This window comes from Aythya ferina (genome assembly GCF_964211825.1).
Source record: "Aythya ferina genome assembly, chromosome: 6".
Lineage (NCBI taxonomy): Eukaryota > Metazoa > Chordata > Aves > Anseriformes > Anatidae > Aythya > Aythya ferina.
In genome coordinates, this window is record NC_140303.1 from 4,178,522 (window position 1) to 4,197,952 (window position 19,431).

The 19,431-nt window shown below is 37.7% G+C and overlaps 1 protein-coding gene across 5 annotated transcripts in view; it reads left to right on the top strand.

Annotated features, from left to right (window-relative positions):
• Positions 1–19,431, top strand: part of HECW2 (HECT, C2 and WW domain containing E3 ubiquitin protein ligase 2) — a 164,502-nt gene that overhangs the window by 129,637 nt on the left and 15,434 nt on the right. For all 5 annotated transcript variants that reach the window (XM_084523310.1, XM_084523309.1, XM_084523312.1 and 2 more), the window contains 9 exons: positions 1,610–1,693; positions 2,986–3,095; positions 7,101–7,221; positions 9,395–9,508; positions 13,195–13,347; positions 15,456–15,554; positions 17,316–17,445; positions 18,042–18,188; positions 18,762–18,876. In XM_084523310.1, coding sequence (XP_084379436.1) covers positions 1,610–1,693; positions 2,986–3,095; positions 7,101–7,221; positions 9,395–9,508; positions 13,195–13,347; positions 15,456–15,554; positions 17,316–17,445; positions 18,042–18,188; positions 18,762–18,876 — 1,073 coding nt within the window. The remainder of the gene's footprint in view (positions 1–1,609; positions 1,694–2,985; positions 3,096–7,100; positions 7,222–9,394; positions 9,509–13,194; positions 13,348–15,455; positions 15,555–17,315; positions 17,446–18,041; positions 18,189–18,761; positions 18,877–19,431) is intronic.

Below are 19,431 nucleotides of genomic sequence, written 5' to 3' on the forward strand. Positions count from 1 at the left end.
AAAAACTGTTGTAAAAATCACAGCTCTCAGTGGTAATCCCTGAGAAGTCATAGATTGCATTTATTTGGAGGGCTACATACATTAACCCAGCAGAGTTAACACTCTGAAAGTGTGCAGATGTCTCTGACATGGGCACTTTGGGGCCATGCTCATGGGTGGGCAGCGTTTGTTAGTTTTGGCTCAGCACTGTGCTAGAGAAGCAATGGGGCTTCCAGACTGAACTTGGGTCTTGGTGTGTTGGGACCGCAGGGTTGACAAAGTGGTTGCTTGACCTTCAGTACCTGTCTTCACAGGGAAACACTGAATTACACACTTCTGCTACAGCCACAACTGCCACTCTGGCAAGGAGGAACTGAGGAGCTGTGGACAGCCTGAACATGCCCCTTTTTAACCCTCGAATATGCTGTAAACGTACTGAAAGTTATCAGGGAATTTACACTAGGCCCATTGTTTGAGAAAGTCTTTGTGCACAGTGTTTTAGAGACAGATGACAAGAAATTTGGTTTGACCTTTTGGATGAAACTGCTGTGCATGAAATGATGTGCTCCAGAAATGCATACTGCAGTTTAAATTGCATGGTGCTGCCAGCACTCGTCTTCACCCTTGTTACAATGCTGATTGCAGGGATTGTTTTTGTCATCTTTGTCACTGTTGCTGGTAAGACAGTGGGATGGATGGACCTCTGATCTGAGCCGATATTACTGTTCTTATGTGGAGCTTTTTTCTGTTTTGTTTTGTTTACCTCTTTGGAACTGGGATAGTTGTTAACTACAGGGGTTTGTATTTGGTTCTCTTTTCCTCATTAAGAGCAAGGCCAAATCATATGATGATGATAATAGAGAGAAATTCTATCTTGTACTGATAATACTGAAAATAAATAGGATGTGCTTTCATTTTAGAATGTAGGAAAAAACTCTACAGAGAGAAAGAAAAGAAATCATCCAAAGAATTACATTCAATATAGATCCTAAAAATCCATAATGAGGTTCTAAAAATCCACAGTACGTTACCATGTGCAGTGTTTAGGATGCGTGGATTCCACAGTAGTGAGCAGATTGGGTTTGGGAGGAGGGGTGTGTGCTTGGGTGAGGCAGAGAGGAAGAAATAGTGCAAAGGTTTTCTAGAAGATGTGTTAAATACAGTGTGTTTTGAAAACCCCACTTTAAAATCACAAGCAAGCATTGTTATATATGCCTTACATTTGTACAAAGGTTCAAAAATGACAGTGCCTCTTTAAGCAGTTCACTTTCCGAATACTAATTTCCTCCTGCAGGGCTCCGCTTGCTGCTTTGAATTCAGGTCCACAGCCAGCGTGAACTTGAAGGATTGATTTTTATTGGGTGCATGGCTGTACTACCTGAAGCAGCCTGAGCATCAAATCGATGAAGACAACGGGAGACTCATTCCTGAGAACAAACTAGCTTTTTGGTTGTAATATGTTACTGCTCACATGGATGTGGTGTGAGAAGGGGAAAAAAATGGTTTCTGAAATACAGAGGCATAACCCAGAGATTTTTATGATATACCCTGTACTTTTTCTTTTAGCTGGGGTGTACGTTGGTGCCTTATTTGCAAAAGATATTTTAGAACTCTTTTTTGGCTTACTCAGGGAGAAGATCCAGTTCATCCGGACAGAAGGAACACCTGGGTTGGTGCGTTTATCCAGTGATGCAGACCTTGTCATGTTGCTCAGGTAGGCACTGCTGCTTTTGATGCATGTGTGGAATATGCTGTGGCAGCTCCTGAGGAGTCTTTCAGTGAGCAGAGTGTACTGATTTAGTGACTAATTGTTTCCCCCTCAGAACCTGGACTTGCAGCTGGGGTAGCTAAAGCCTAAGGGCCAGGTTTTTGATTTTTGTGGGGTTCAGCTTTTAGATGGTAGTTGTTAGCTTGGAATTCACATTTTTTTCCTAGCAGAGACAGAACATGATACTCTGTCTGAGGAATGGTGAGGGCAAGAGCACTGTGCTCATTATTCACACAGGTTTTAAGGAGAACAACACATGGTAGTGAATGTAAAAAGAAGTGCCAGAAAATATCAATTAGAAAAAAATCTCATGCAAAAATTTTTCTAGGTATTTGTTCCTTGAACAGATGTAGTAAGAAACATCATTTATTTGAATATTGCTTTTAAGCTGTATAGTAAAAGATTGGCTTGTGATTTTTTTTTCTTGAGCTCAATTTTTGAAAATAGATTTAACATATGGTCTCAGCAGTTTAATCTTACCGGTGTTGTGTTTAACATCCGACATAGGCTTTGGTATCAGATTGGTTCTGATTCTAGTTATTCTGGCGTTTTTGGCTTTGCTTGTATCAGCAGTGCAAAAAAAACCTGATATGTTAATATATACAGGCTGTACACAGATGCAATGATTAGGCTGCAAAATGTTTATTGTTTTTTCCATTAAATATTGTGTAGCAATACTAGATGAGGCATGAAATAACTCAACCTGAACAGACTAGATGCCATACCAGTTTCAGCAACAGTGTTATCCCTAAAGATAAAATAAGGAAATGACTTGTTCTGCCAACAAGGTTACAATTCAATACACTCAACAAGTTCAGATGTGAATCTTAACCCTGGAGGCTTAGAATATTTGCCTTTGTTTATGGTCTTTGTGCAGTATGACAGACCTTTTTCCAGGAATGAGTAACTAAGGGTTTTTTTACCCCTTTGTTTATAACAATCCAAGTGAGAGAAAAATTATTAAAAGGTTAATTAAGTATATTTTAGTCTTGAAAACAAACATCACATTTTGTATATTAATGTCCCCCAAAAGCAGTAACTACTGCTTTCCTGTAACTTTCAAGATCCTATTAAGGGAATGGCAATTATACTGTAAGACATTAAGTGTGCATAGTGGAAATAGGCAAGTGACTATGAAAGAAAGCAGCTTAGTTACTAGAGATTCTTCTTAGAAAGCAAAAAATGTCATTCATTCTTTCAAATTAATGTGTTATTTTTTATTTGCATCTTTTTACCAGCTTGTTCGAAGAGGAGATCATGTCATATGTGCCGCCACATGCCTTACTTCATCCTAGTTATTGCCAGTCCCCAAGAGGCTCACCAGTGTCCTCGCCTCAGAACTCTCCAGGTAAGTTGCTCAGGTACAAGTTTCTGCAGGGGCTGTAAGAAGCCACCTCTCATACACAATAAAGACAAGTTCCAAATCAGTAAAGCAAGTGGTACAATCCTGCTGCCTTCCCAGAAGTCAGAGAACAAAGACAATAGAAAACTTGTCTGACGATAATTTTTTTTTTGTTTGCTTTCCAAATTGAATTTCATGGCAGCCTGAATCTGAGCCCGTCATTTGGAAACTATAACCTAACCTTTTGCTATCTGCAGTTCCCAGCTTTTACATGGGCAATGTTAGAAGAGCTGAAGCACCTTCTGAGTGGTCAGTGAGCTTGCAATTGATGTCTTTCTCCATTGCAGTACTTTCATTATGATGGTATCTATAAAATATTGCAGTACAGCCAGTCCTGTAATTTCATTTACGTTATGCTGCATGAAATGACTTCCAACCTTTAAGAAGATCCAAGCTCTTGTTGCTCCAGGAACAAAAAAGATGTAGTCCTATTTTTGAGCAAAGCCAGCCAGTGTGATTGAATTTGACTATCAAACGTGAACCTTTGCCTTGGGCTCACAAGGTGTTTTGTGAGTAGAAAAGACTGGTGTATTCCAACTCCAGAGTGTATTATTTTGTTCTGACTTGTAAAAACATGCAAACTTGTTTTTCCCTGATGTGAAACAACCAAGTGACTGCTAATGCCAGGATCTTGATGCCTTCAAATCTTGACAATCTCGATGAATTAAAAATACAAGATCTATTAAGTTTACTTTAGAATGTTGCTGTTTGTGGGGCAGTAAGTGATAATGAATTTACGTAAAGCCAGATTGTTGTGTCTCAATGTGAGTTCGAATGAGAACATCTTGAGGTTGAAAATACATCAGAGTGGAAGGAAGTTGATTTTTCATGTATTAACTAATTATGTTTCTGATCAGAACTAAATTATATCAAATGTGGCAAGTTTCATCTGACATTTGAAGGCTAAGTACAATAATGAAGTTCACGAATGTCACTATTCTTCGTGTTCTCAAGAAGGTATATCAGATGTGTCCTAGGGTGATTTCTACAAATTAGAGAACAAAAACATAGATAAATGAGAACCTTTGGGTTGCAACCAATGCTGGGTAGTTCCAGACAGTTAGAACATTTTATCAGAAGAGGTATTGTGATTTTCATGGGCATTTCCTGGTCTACAATCATCAGGACAAAAAGCTATGCCTTTTCAGGCGGCCAGACTAAAAACATTCGTAAGTATGTCCTGAGTGGCAGTTCGTCCTTCTACTGGGCATAGGACTTCCGTAGGACCTATTCAGAGAAAGTATCCTAAGATACTAATGATCTTATGGCATTCTGCAGTGCAAAACTGATGCTTTAGGTACATAAATGGTTTAGCTAGAACTGTTTCCCAGTTCTATTTCTTCATTGCAAAGAAAGGAAGAATCTGCATGTATGCATCTTACTTCTAACTACAAACCTGGCAGTCTCTTATGAGTAAAAACATTTTTGGCTTTCAGAGTTGTAATTTCTTTGTTATTAGTACATACACCAAAGCATGCTGGGCAGGGCTTCAGTCCAACAGAGTATTTCAAAATGTGTTTAATCTATAACATGTGATACTCTTGTCTATTCCTCAAAGAAGTAGCACACTGTAAAGAATGAACAGTGATGGCTTTAGTCCCATTCTTCTCAAAATTCTAGTCTCTATGCTATTGCAGAGAAAAAGATACAGTGACCATTGAATCTCCCTGTTTGCCTGGGAGTCCGCATGTTTGTGTTGGTTTTCAAACAAAGTTCTATATCTTTTTTTTTTTTTTTTTTTGATCAGAAATTATAAATGTCCCATGACTTCTATGGAGGCTCTGTTTTTTCATCAGCTAAACTGGCTTTGCTGCACTGCAAGAGGTTTCATGTTAAGGATCCATTGTTTAGATCAGTCACAATCAGTTGTACTTTCTCTTTTGGGAAAGATGAATAGTCATGAAGCTGCTCTTTTTAGAATATAATCTCTTTGAAAATCAAATGTGATTATCATCACATCACCTGCATTTTTTTAGCTCTTCCACCAACATCTTTTGTTCCCAAGGCGGAAGTAATCACTATAATTGCCCAGGAATTTCTTGGCATATGCATCTGATTTGCAATGAGAACTTGTCATGTGCTGACAGAATAATATACTGCTGATTTCTGAGCCATGAAGTAATGCGTTACCAGATTTACATTCTGTGGTATTTCTTAGCAAAAACTTCCCTCAAGGGTTAAGATGAAAGTAAGCTTTGGCTGCATTTTTTGGTGACTACATTTTGTACCTACTTTGACCCAACGCGGAATAAACAAAGTAGGGGGAAAAAGCCAATAATTAAAAGGCTGTTTACAGTTTCAAATTTATGTAAGTTTTCTAGAGAATTCAGCTGAGAAAGCATACGATTCAAAACCTTTATTGCTCTCAGTAAAATAGGATAACCACTGTAGATTAATCAAAGACCGTGATTTGTTTCTCCAGAGGGGTTCTGCATGTTCCCGTTGGAGCTCTGAGGATTCCCTGACACTTGCTAGTCCTCCTACACGTCACCATGAGCTTCGAACAAGTGCCAAGTGTCTTTCTTGTCAGATAGGTCTTTTAAACACCAGTGAATGGCACTCAGTGTTAATACTGATCTCACTCCTCCCTCTCTGGTCTCTGCAACGAGACTGACTGCAGCTTCTTCCAGCAGCCACTTCCGCAGGATGTGCTCGTTGCCTTTTTCTCAGACCCACGTAGGCTGTGGCTCAGCAAGCTGCTGGATTTTCCCCTGTTCTTGTGCCCATGTGAGGGTGCATGTTCTCTCTCTCTTCTAACCTGAAATTTTACCTTATCATGCCATCACCCTTAAGAGCAAGAAATGTTTCTGTATTGGCTTAGTTTCATACCGGGAGACAAAAGAAAACTCATGTAAGAACTCATACAATTTAAAACACATTTAAAATGCGTTCTTCTAAACTGTATTTCCTGTGTATTATGGACCTGTTAGATGATCCCCAGTTACAGATAAGTAGTTAGAAACCTATGTTTAATGTAAGACATAAGAAATTTTTTAATATCCTCTGAGTTTTTGAGGGGGAAATGCCTTCACACTCACAAAGGGAAATAATTTCTTAATGTAAAAGTAGGGTTGAGAAGATGAAAGTCACAGGGCTAGGGTTAACTGCCTCTTTGGCACACTTTCTTGCAATTAAATCAATTGAAGTAATTTATCCAGGAAGTTTTTATCCAGTGGGATTTTAGTTCTAATAGTTGTAATATTCAGAACAGATCAGACTGAACGCTTGATTTGCATATACTGGACTTGCATGCACAGATGTGGTGGGTATGTAATTTTTGGGCATACAGATCTTTCTAGTTTTAAGAAACTGACCCTCAAAAAAGTTTTAAGAAACTGACCCTCAAAAACACATTCTCAAAGAGAAATTCGCTTAGATCTTCACATGTGTTCTTGCAGATACAAATTAAAAGTTCCACAAGCTTAAAACTGGTACCTTTTCCATTCTTCCTTGTACTTTCCCAAGAGAAAACTTCCACTGGGGAATTTCCAGAAATCTTCCTTTTTCAGCGTGATATATTCAACTGGGGAACAGCAGAGGACAGTATTTATACTTTATTTCTGAGATCTTGTTTTTCCCGAGAATATTAAAAACAGAACAGAGCAGAACATTTATGAGCAAGTTCATGATTATGAACTGTTTTAAAGGTTAGGTGTAAAGTGTCTGTGACAAACAAAATTAAGTCTTTCCAGTTGATCGTGCCGCTTTTCAAAATCAATCTTTTGCATTCACCTGGATTTGCACTTTTATGGCATGCTTTAGAAACATGATACTACTGGAAATGAGCAACTGGAAATTCTTGGATGCAGAGCGTATTTGAAGATACACTGCATTTACTCATTTATAAAGGTGACTAAACCAAACACATCCCATGCTGTTAGTCTTTTTGGTAGAGCATGGGATATTAATCAATCCATGTCACTACAGCTCATTCTTTGTTTATTCCTGCAGGTACTCAGCGTGCCAATGCCCGAGCTCCTGCTCCTTACAAAAGAGATTTTGAAGCCAAGCTGAGGAACTTTTACAGGAAGTTGGAGACTAAAGGATATGGACAAGGCCCAGGGAAATTGAAGTATGTTGAAGAATCTCATGAAAATGGATTAATTTCTCAGGCAGTTTGCCTTGTCTTGCATGTCTACAAGCTTCTTCCCTTTAGAAGGAATGTAGATGTTATGGTTACCTTTGCACTTCTGGAAATATAAAGCCTGTCATAAAAAACTTAGTGCCAGCATGTGATTAACAGCAGAGGATACAGTGAGTTCTAAGCTCTTCTTTTCCATATTTCCAACAATTGTATTTTCATATGAACAATACTACTAAAACAGCAGCAAAAAGTGCTTTTTGAAAAGGCATGCTGAACAAGAGTCATATGAACTCTTCTATTTTAGCAGTTGCTATGTTATAAATAATTATATTTTCTTCTGCCTTTTTCTGTTGAAAAAAAGCAGTTCTTATCTTTTGCATATCCTTGCCTGTGTTGATATTGTGGTCTTCTTTAATAAAGAGGTTCTCTTTTATGAGCTCTTATTAAAGAGGGCTCATAAAATTAAATGTTAAATTTGAAGGATCACCTTGAAAAACTGTTAATATTTTTAAGTTCAGCACTCTGACTGCTGGAGTGCTTAGAATGAAGTCTTTCCTGCTTCATTTATTTGTCAATCATGTGATTACATACTGTTATGTTAAGGATCTTCATCAAAGATACCTTCATAATTCTGTAAGTCTTGTGCCAGGTAAAAACTTGCATAGTTTAGGCAAATCAAAATCAACTGTAATGAAAAAGTACAATTCCTCCCATGCAAATCATTGCTCTACTTGTCTCCCTTAACCATGAGGCACTAGAACCCTTTTAAACATTTTTTTCTGTTAGAATAAGGGATGATTTTTCCCCAGCCAGTCGCTCCTCATGTTTTGCAGGAATTTGTGCAGAGCTCAGACTTGGTTTGTAAGACCTTGTTTAAAAATTTTCCACAACTGAAACAGAGTTCAAATCATGTTGTTCAGACAATCCTAAGAGGCCAGGGACTGAACTTTATTGTCCCATAATGTAATTAAATCATAAGCAGTTAAAGCTTAATCTATAAAGATTTTGTCATGAATACATGGGCAAATAGCTGGTAAAGATGCTACCTGTAAGATCTACATGTATTACATTTCTTGCACCCTTTTTTATCTGACCTATTTGCCTTCACACTGTGGATTTTTAAGTCGAAAGACAGCCTGGCTTCAAACAGAAGTTTTCCCTGAGTTCCTTTCCCAGGCATACACTGACTTGCTCCTTTTTTTCAAACAAGGACCCCAGCACATTTTGCCTGCTGTCTGGGTCTTCTTATTGCACAGGTACCATGCAAGTTCCTGGCTTCTTCCTCTCCACTTCTACCTCCTCTGCAGGGTAGAACCCTGCAACCACAGACTGATCGCTGCACGGGCAGTAAGGCCAGTAAGGGCTTTGCAAGACGATGTGTGGAGGGGCAAGCTGCCTCTGTGTGGGGCACAGCTCCCACCTTCAGTCTGATGAGTGATCAAACACCTGCGTAAGGCACTATTTGAATATAAGGCAAGCCAAGTTTCAGGAAACTAATTAAACACTTTTTTTTTTTTTTTTTTTGACAAAAGATGAAATGTTTAAGTAAGTAGGATTCTTCCACCTCTTATTTCAGATCTTTATGATGTTTCCTTACTCCCACCATTTTTCTGTTAAAAGGTATGGTATGTTTTTACAGGTGATGCCTCAGTCTGATTTTGGAGGAATAATTGAAATTGCTTCTAAACTTGTCCCATCACACCTATGCTGGGGATAATGTAGGGATGTTCAGTTCTGGAGTTATCACTCAGTGACTTTCACACAACTCCATCTTTTGCCTTGTTAAGAGATTGATTTCTACATAAAAGGTTATATTCTTGCTTACAACAAGACAGATTTAAAGGCCCAGCCTTACAGAAGGATTTTAGACTTGAAAATGCTTACTTCAGGATCTTTCCCATTGTGGCTGTAATATAAGGAGGAAATTGAGTAGAAAAAATTAAAATGATACATCTCTGTACAAGAGACATTTTACTGAAATATAAAGTCAGATGCTTCAGGGATCTAACAGACAGAAGCTGCCTGATCTGGATCAAATTATCCAGCAAAAATAGGTATCAGTACTCTAGTAAGTCACCCTCTTACTTTGTAGTGTAAATAAATGTTTCCAAGCGTGGTTCATGTTCATGAATTGCTGTTTCGAAATTATTTTGCTCTTCAGATTAATCATCAGGCGAGATCACTTGCTAGAAGATGCCTTCAACCAGATTATGGGTTACTCAAGAAAAGACCTGCAGAGAAATAAGCTCTATGTCACATTTGTTGGGGAAGAAGGGTGAGTAGAACAGGGAAGTAAATGTGATCTCAAAACTCTGTCTTGCAGCTGTGCTGTTTCACCAAACTTTTTGTGGTCTAGAGTGAAAAGAGGAAGGATTGTGGTCAGGAAATGCCACATATATAAGCCTAGAACATACAGCTGTTCAAGATTCTTTTTTTTAGGCCTTGTGAAATGTAATGCATCCTGCCTTTGCAGAAGTAGTACATGTGTTTATGTGAATTTTCACAATAGTCAGTGTGTGTTTCAGAGTGTTGCTGGGAAAGCAAAGAGAAAAACAAACGGCTTTCTCATGTTATTCATATTTCTTTTCTGTCAGTGCTGACATTATATCTCTAGTGCTTGTTAAAAGACAGCTGCCATTTGTTGGATGGGGGATGCTTCCAGAATAAACTAGATGTTTAATCCCTAGCTCGTGTATAAGGCAGTGGGAGCGGAAGGCCCTCAGAGCTGCAGGAGGTACCCACTGTCTCTCTAGGCCAGGGCCTGCATCACAAATAAAAGCAATTAGGCTGTTGCCAGTTGTCAGATAGACACAGATACTGCTGATATTTCAAAGTCATTTCAGAGAATGCTCAGTCTGTGTCTCAGGAAAGTCTGACGTCTTATAGATTGTCAGATGTGCCATACAAGGCAAGATGTGGTTAGATTTTCTTTGCAAGTGAAACTGGAACAACGCACTATCGGCCTATTTTGTCTCTCTTGTTTTGTGTCCCCTTTGTCAGATCTTAAAGCCTTTTTCATTAGGTACAGATATTGTTATGGATACATTTCATGAATGTATTTGTAAATACATTCAAAACTTTATTCCTTGATATTTAGGAAACTGCAGCACACAGCTCTTGGAATCCTGTAGCGTGTGTTACTGCCGTGTGATGTGTGAGTTTTTAAAACACCTATATTGTAATAGAAACATCTCATACGAGATGAGATAAAGTTAATCTGTCTTTGAAAACCCTAAATACTGTTGTTTGTTTAAAGTTTACCCTGAAGTGCTTAGTCTTAATACGGATCTACTGAAGTCTTAAAATAAAAAAGGTTGACAGCTGAGAGCCAAGTATGGACATGTTCATATAAATAATATCACTATGCTGTCTGAGGAAAAGCTCAGAACTGGAATGACAAGGCTGGTGCAGGATGAGATTACACTATATTGACGGAGCAGGGTGGGGATGCAGGAACAAGGCCTGTCTTACACAGCCCTACCAGACTTTACTTTCACAGCTACAACCTCGACTCAGATTTAAAAATGAAAGGGAAAATTTGAAAATCATACATGAGATAGAGATTGATCCAGATAGACTGTCTCCTTTCATCAGACATCAGACTTTTGCATTTCATCACTCAGTACAGAAAGATGAAGAGTGACCTGGAAATGGAGGTGACACATACTGTTGTCATTATATCCAGCTTTACACAAGACTCTCTCCTAATGGGAAAGAATGAGTTAATTAAGAGCAAAGTCAAATTAAAATGACGTCAATTCTCTGTTTACAAATCTGTTTTGAATGAAGAAAGGATATGTGCAAACAGTATTGTTTCATCAGAGATGGTGCAAGGATACGTATCACATCAAACTATTCATTTGGCTAGGTGTAGAAAGACAGGTCAGGGTGGAGGAGAGGAGGAATACTGGAGGCGAATTGTTTCCTACTTGCTTCTTTTTTAAGACAGTTCATTGGAATTTCACTGTCGCATTGCTTTGCCTCTTCGTAAAGTCTTGATGTAAGACTTAAAGTAAGGGAAATTGAATCCTCACAGAGTGAAACTCTGAGTAACTTTTTTTTTTTATATGTACTTACTAATATGTATACATTGTATGTTTGTATATTAGTAAGTGGGGTAATTCAGACATGTTTATTGCCATTCATACAGCTTTTATTGTAAGTCTCACAATGTCAGTCTCTTCAATTTCTACAGTCGTGACGGTGATGCTAGTTAGTGGTTTTTGCATTCATGTTTCACATGGTGAAAGTGAAGAAAATTTTGATGCAAAGAATATGATTCTTTAAAGTTACTTTCCCTAAATACCATTAAATATTAGCAGAAGCTGTTTTGCATTTTAGAGTGGTAAAGCTGAAGTATTAATGGTGCTTCCCGGGAGACGTGAGTCATGTTGCCAACAACATATTGCTCTGCTCCTGAATACCCAAATGCCCCACAGTTGCAGCTGTTGTGTGGTTGCATACCTCTTGTATGAAGTTTTCTCACCCTTGTGCCAAGCCTTTAATTGTGGGATAAATCTGACTGACAGTGCAGGACTCTCATGATTGATTTATTTAACATGACTCACAATAACACTGTGTACAAAAGGAGCTGTGTGCAATGGCTGATAGTCAAGCACACAGTTTCTATTCCATCTTCAGATTTCATAGTGAATCTAATTATCCCAGAAGTTTGCAAGAGTCTTCCAGATGACCCTTTTCTTGATCTGGTATTTGTGCCAAGATTAAGATCTAACAGTTGTCCATGATATCAAACTGTTATTTTTTCCTGCAGTTTGAGGATGGAATCTGTCCTTCTTGCCAGGGTAAGAATCTGTTTCAGTACTTCACTTCTGAAACTTAGCAGAAGCTAAGTGCTTCCAAATGACTGAAGGGAAAATATTTTTCCTTCAACAGAAGAAAGAGGCTTTGTCCTTAACTTGATAATTGTACCTAACTTCTACTTGCCTGACAACTTCATCCTTACAAACCACTCTCATCCGTGTCTGTCTTCTTGAAAAGTTCATGAGCCAAAACCTTAGTTGCAGGAGTCCTATGTAAAAGCTGACCTTCTCTGTGATACTTTTGGCTGTCCATTGTAGTATTAAAGCAAGACCTTTGTAAAAGTTAAGCATGAAATCTTCAAGCTATAGAAGAAGCATTTCAATATATATTTGTTAAGATTATAGTAAACTCTGTTCCACACAGGATAATCTCTAGTTTTCTACCTCTACCAAAGCATTAACTTTGTACTCAACTCATTTCACTGGTGACCTGCAGCATAATGTCAAAACTCAGTGTTAGTGCTTTGTCAGCAATGAGTTTGTTTATGATTCAGGAAGAAGGGGTTATTTAGATTCCTTGTTCATTAGTACTGGAATCTTGAAATAGCAAAAAACCAAAGGAAATACACTCTCCAAAAGACATTTAAATGCACTCAACTTTGGAAGACAGACAAGAAAATTTAGACCAAGAAAGATAAATCACTTAAGTAATCTCAGGTTATATTGCTAGGAAAAACAGAAATATTGCCCTTCAAACTGTCCTATTGTTGTACGTCAGCATGGACAAAATATGACTATTTTTCATTTTCATTCTTAACTTGTCCAATGCAGACTGGTCTACTGCTGGATCTTTTCATGTTTCTTCCCTCTCCTCTCAGACACTTTCCTCGCCTCCCCTCCCCTCCTCCATTTATTTGGTTATATTCCCATAGCAAAAGACCATTACAGCTGGAGCCAAAAATTTTGATGAAGGCAGTCTGCATAGAGCATTTCATTCCAGTCCTCCAAGCCATTCCATTTCAGAAGATCCCCACAAGGACTTCACATCCCTTGGCATTAAGCAATCTGCAGGATAAGGGTTCTGGTTAAAATCTTAGGAAATTTTAATGGAAAATGTAGTGTAAGGAATGTAAACTTGAGAAAGTGTTCCTTTGCACACAATAAACAATATGTAGTAATGTCAAATTTCTCTTTAAAGGTTGGACTACAGTGGACCTTCAAGAGAGTTTTTTTTCCTGGTATCTAGAGAGCTCTTCAATCCATATTATGGTTTGTTTGAATATTCAGCTAACGATACCTATACAGTACAAATAAGTCCCATGTCTGCTTTTGTAGACAATCACCACGAGTGGTAAGAATTATTTCTCTTTCTTTGTTTTTGGATTGTTTTCTGCTGTTCTCACTTGCAGGAAACATTTCATGTTTGCTCAGACATATAAAACATAATTTTATCTTTTTATCCAGCAGCAAAATAATTGCATTTCTTCAGCATTTCCTCATTTTGTTTTCTCTTGTGGTGGTTTTAAATGATCGTATTTCTCACAAGGTCAGCAAAAGTGTGATTTGGAACGTGTGTCATGGGATTATCTCACAGTGCAACTCTATATTTCTTGTACATTAGCAGACAGTCATTTCATGAAAGCAATATTAACTCCTTGTGCATTGAAAAAAGTGCATGAAACATTGGCTTTTTGTCAAATAAGTAGATTAAGGGAGTTTTCAAATAGGTGTTACTGTATATAATTTGTTTGGGACTTCCTAAAAAGCATGAGGTCTCCTTAGTGGGTGGAGAGACACATACACACACACCAACACCAACACGTATCTACTGGAAGCAGATCTATGGAGGTTATCTTAATTACAGGGGAGAAAAAAGACTGGTGGTTGCATAGCTCTTAAGCAAAAGTCTGTACATACACACATAGTTCTAAAATAGTTGGCAAGGATTGTTTTAATGCCATTTTCACAATGATTAGCCAATTTAAATAGTTTTCTCATCATCATTTTCTCATGGCATCTCCAAAAGCTGGTAAAGGTTTTCTGTGAATATTAATGGAGAATTGTGCCGTGTAAGTAGTTAGCTTACAGTAACAGTAGGATGGCACCTGCTCATCTGTGTACAACAGATATGAACTAGTCTCTTATTTACTGGAAACCAGTTGTGAAGAGTGAATATCTGAGGGATATCTCATTACTAGTTTTAAAAATGAATAGAAAAATAAATGTTGAAAATTAAATGTTCAGTTAGTTGAAGCAACCTACATGTTGAATTCCAACACTGCAGCAAAAAATGGTTTGTGCTGTCCCAGAAAATCAGAACAATATGGCAAAAAGGGGAGAAAGAACCTTTGGTGCTGTGAAGCTTCTGCCAGCACTTTGTATTCATCCCTGGCTTCCACAGTGTGGGACCAGAGACCTTGTCTGGGGTGAGGGATGCATTAGCCCTCTCTTTTGGGCAGTGCTGGTGCCAGTGACATCATTGCTCTTGTAAAGCCTCAAGGGGAATTCAGAAAAAGTATCTGTGACAAGCAGTTATGCATGGAAGGAGGAGGCTCTGTGTGTTGCATCCTCATCTTGCGAAGCCTGTGTACAGGCAGGTACAGTAAAGCCCTAATCTTTCCAGGTGAAATGTGGCTGAGGATGCATAAACAGAAAGATTAAGAAAAATGATTTCTTAAACATTAGGAGCATTAAAATCTAGTTCCAGAAATGTACAGGGTTTTTCACAATGGATCTTTATTCTCAAGGGCATATTTGCAAAGACCCTAAATGTTACAAAGTTGCTGCCATCTGATCTGAAATCTATCAAACGCCTCTCCACTATGCCACCAGGGGATTGAAGATCATTTAGATTGCTTTGACGTGGAGCTGGAGAGCACTAATATACATGTTTTTTTTGTTTTGTTTTGTTTTGTTTTGTTTTGTTGTTGTTTTGTTTTGTTTTTAAAAAGAGCAATGAGCCACTGTAAGTTAACAGAAAAAGAACACAGCAACAAGTGCCAGGCTGGGAGAAATGGTAGGAGGGGAGGACCTTCAGCTTTGCAGTGACAAAAAAACAAGTTAATTCTGTATGGAATGTCTGAAGAAAATAAATAGTGGCTATCATTTTGGAATATGTGCTTTTAAAAAGAGCATAACATTGCAAAGGTTGAATGGGTTAAATACAGATTTGACATTTCTGAGAAGTTGCAACTTAGGTATCTAGGGATTTTCCATACTCAGCAGACTTGCATTTTTTCTGTGCCCTAGTGAGAATGTAAAAGAAAGATGAAAATAAAAGAATTAAAAAACAACTAAAAAAACACAACAAAAAACCAAAACAAAACAAAACAACACACCACAATTTAGATATAGCAGTCTGATTTTAAAATGCTGTTTGGAAGTATAAGTAGGTTTTGATGACAGAGCAGTGTACAAAACACAGTCTCAGTACAGTGATTGTAACTCTTTCTCTTCTAGGTTCAGGTTTAGTGGTCGAATCCTTGGTCTTGCTCTGATACATCAATATTTGCTGGATGCCTTCTTTACACGACCCTTTTATAAAGCCCTCCTCCGAATGTGAGTGGAATTGTTCTGTCTCCTTTTCCGTTTGGTTCCTTCCCCACAGATGATGCCATTTTGTGTACCAATAAATTATGATGTTCTTATCCTCAAAGACAGGACGTTACTTATAATGCAGTCATATCGTTTCAATCCATCATTTTTTAAAACCTTACTTGTTGCTGCTTATGGTGTTAGCCAGTTACCTAAAAACTTGGGATGTTCTTCTTACTGATTTCGTGCAGATCTGTATGGAAACCTCATGATTTTTTAGCAATGTTATCAGCTTTCTTCTACAAACTCTTACATTTGAGCTAGTTGAATGAAGAGCTGTGGTTTTATTTCAGATACTAGTGGAGATGTTATTAATTTGTCTTGTAATGACTCATAGGGTAGGATATGAATCACTTCATAACCTAGACTGCAAGACCCGCATTCTCTGATTGCTGGCAATCTCCATTTTGAGGAGTTTTACTTTGATATACTGCAGACTTGATTTTCAGAACTACTGCTGCTGTTCTGGCTGAAACAGTGAGAGCTGCACTTGCTCAGCATGTCTGGAAGTTAAGACCTAATGAATTTAAGGTGCTTCATTTTTGTCCTCAATTTGAAAGCTGTTATTGAGAAGTCTGGAAGGATATTTTTTTTCTTTAAAACATGCATTCTAATAGTAAGGAGTCATTCATCCATTCCTGTTGCATGTATGTTTTTCAAGTACCTAAGTGCTAAGACCTAGTAAGGGTGAGGACTTGCCCTAGATTGACTTTAATACTAATATTGGGTGGCTGCCACGTTAAATCAATGGTTTAAGTTGGTGTTTCTCTGAACAGTTAAGTTAAAGATGACAATGGAGGATGGTGTGGCTGCCTTTCTATGTAGTGTAATACATGCAGTTTCTCCATCTCAGCTTGTGATCTTTGCTTTTGAGCCATCCGGACTATCTCTGCAGATGGGGCATTGTGCCAAATCCTTGATGTATGGACTGTTACTGCAGGATGCCACTTCAACTACACTTAGAGTATCCAACAGAAGTACAGGGCTACTTGCTGACTTTATACATGCCTGAGAATGGGAGCAGGCAGGGAACCCTGCGGCTGAAAAGCAGCTTGATTAGTGATTAGTCCCAGTGTCCTGTTTCACATAACATGACATTACCCAGAGTTATGGAGAATGGCAGAAACTACCAACGCAGTATTAAACATTTTTAGCAGCTCATGTGATCGAATCTTGGAGAAGAAACTTAAAAATTGACAATGGGCAATTGGCTTACAGACCAAATTTGCAAAAGAAGGACCAGGTATGGAGAAATATGGATTTATTTTTTTTTTAAAGGAAAAAAAAGATATATGATAAGCAGGCTATGTGAAAAGACTTCTTTGCACAGTGGAGAGGTAAGAGAGGGGGCAGTGTAGGTCCATAAGCAAAAGGGACAGTAGTTTTCTGTTGTTAAAAACTTACCATTTCTTTTATGATATGAATTTTTTCTCTCTTCAATCTATGTATTTTCAGAAAACATGGGACACACTTGCCGTAAGCCTGAAAAGCAAGTTAATAAATTTTGGATTTTTGCACATTAACAAAACCTGTTTTACTTATACATTAATTGCTATTGTTGAGCAAATAAAGAGAGATTTGAAATGGTATCTTCTTTATTCTGTTGATTTTTCTCTTAGCTCTCATTAATCTTAGTCTATTTTGCAGTACCGTTCTGAGTTTGGTTACTGAGCACACACTACTGCTGTCATCTGTATTTATGTATCTTTTTCGTGTTTATGTTAGACTCTGTGACCTGAGTGACCTAGAATATCTTGATGAGGAGTTTCACCAGAGTTTGCAGTGGATGAAAGACAATGATATACATGATATCCTAGACCTCACATTTACTGTAAATGAAGAAGTCTTTGGGCAGGTGTGCAATTTTCTTAATTTCCTTTCCTTTCCTCTGTGTATTCTACTGCTAGATAAACATTCACTTGGACAGAAAAATGGTTGTCATTCCATGCTGATTTGAACTTGGTTTTGTAAAATTCTACCTGATGAAAACAACGTTGAACTCTCAGGAGTAATTATCATTTGTAACCTGTCAAACATGAATTTCTGGTTAAGGAGATTTTCTGGAAACTATCTGAAACATAAAAATTTCGGATTGTTTTGTTGGAGGTGGTTTCCCTAAATTTATTTGCAGTAGAGTTAGCATTCAGAGGTATCACAACACCTTTGTTGTTACTAGTAATAAAAAACTTCAATAGTAGTAAAGTAGTAAAAAAAAATTTAATCTTTTTAAGGTATTTTTTTCTGTTCAGTTTATTCCTCTTACTTTGGACTAAATATAGCTTAATCCAAAAAGATGTGTTTTATGTTTTCTTGTTTCACATATTCCAATTTGCTAAAGCCAATCTTGGCTAGTGCTTTTGAGGAATTACTTCAAGTTAGAAGTTTAAATCATTGCAATTATTTCTTTTGTCTTTATAATACTATATTGTCACTTGGTCATTTTCTTCTAAGATCACAGAACGGGAATTAAAGCCAGGAGGTGCCAACATCCCAGTCACTGAAAAGAACAAGAAAGAATATATAGAAAGAATGGTAAAATGGAGAATTGAGAGAGGAGTTGTACAACAAACGGAAAGCCTAGTTCGTGGGTTTTATGAGGTAAAAACAAAAAATCCCAGCAGAAATTTCATTTCTTCCATTATCTCCCCAAAATATTTCTCTCCTATTTCCCAAATACACGATCACAAAAAGCATCGTATACAAATAGAAGTGTCCTTACAGATACGTGTTCGCAAAAATCAGTTAGTCATTGACTTAAATGCTGTGGTTATAGTACTTTTGATCATTATTCATATAATTAGCAGTAAATGCTTGCTAAAGTGACCAGTTTGTCTCTGCTTTGGGCCTTTGAGGTTCTGTGTGCATGCCATACTCAGCATTGCACATGTGAGTGTATTTCAAGGTGTTTCTCGCTTACCTGTCTTATCATGAACAATGAAATTGGATGTATTGAATTTAATTTGTCCTGAAATACTTCAATATTTGCCAATAAATTTCTGTCCCAAACTCTGTGGTCCTCCAGTGCAACTGAATGGAACTGCAGCTTAAGAAATTAGGTCCATGTATTTGCCTTTAAAAAGAAAGCTTTTAATTCTTTCTATTTGTGAGACAGATGTCTTATAAAGATAAGTATCTTAGTAAGAGACGACCCTTTTTTCTTTCCTTTCACAGGTGGTTGATGCAAGGCTTGTGTCTGTATTTGATGCAAGAGAACTGGAACTGGTTATAGCTGGAACAGCAGAAATTGACTTGAGTGACTGGAGAAATAATACAGAATATAGAGGAGGTCAGTTCTGTTTTTATTTGTTCATTGACAGTGTTGGGGGACTTGAAATTACCCAGTTTCTAAGTTTCTAATGTATCATCCTGTGAGATATTTAGTATATTCTGCACTTCTCTGGTTAAGTTTGCTTTAGGAGAAAGTATTTTGTCCATCTTAGTTTGCTACATTGCAATTCTCCCCTACCTCTTTTTGTCTGGACAGCATCAAAAAGCACTCCTCTCTGCAGAAGGTACTGTGCTCACTAGCACACTAGTAGAGTACCACTAAGACACTGGGGATAAATGGAAATGGTAACCATTCATTACCTCATTTCCACTCTCAAAGAAGATAGGAAATCAGAAGTAATCCCAGTGGCTGCAGGCTGCTGGTTAAGAACTGTTAAAAACGATGGGAGATTTGGGAATTCCCTCAAGAGAAAGCAGAGTTTTAAATACATAAAGAGCACAGCACTGGAATATTTCAAGAATTGGCTTTCCTATTAGTGATGGAATAGTGCAAGACATGCTTGCAAAAGAGATTTTTTTTGTCATAATAAATTAATTCTCTAAGATTTGTAAT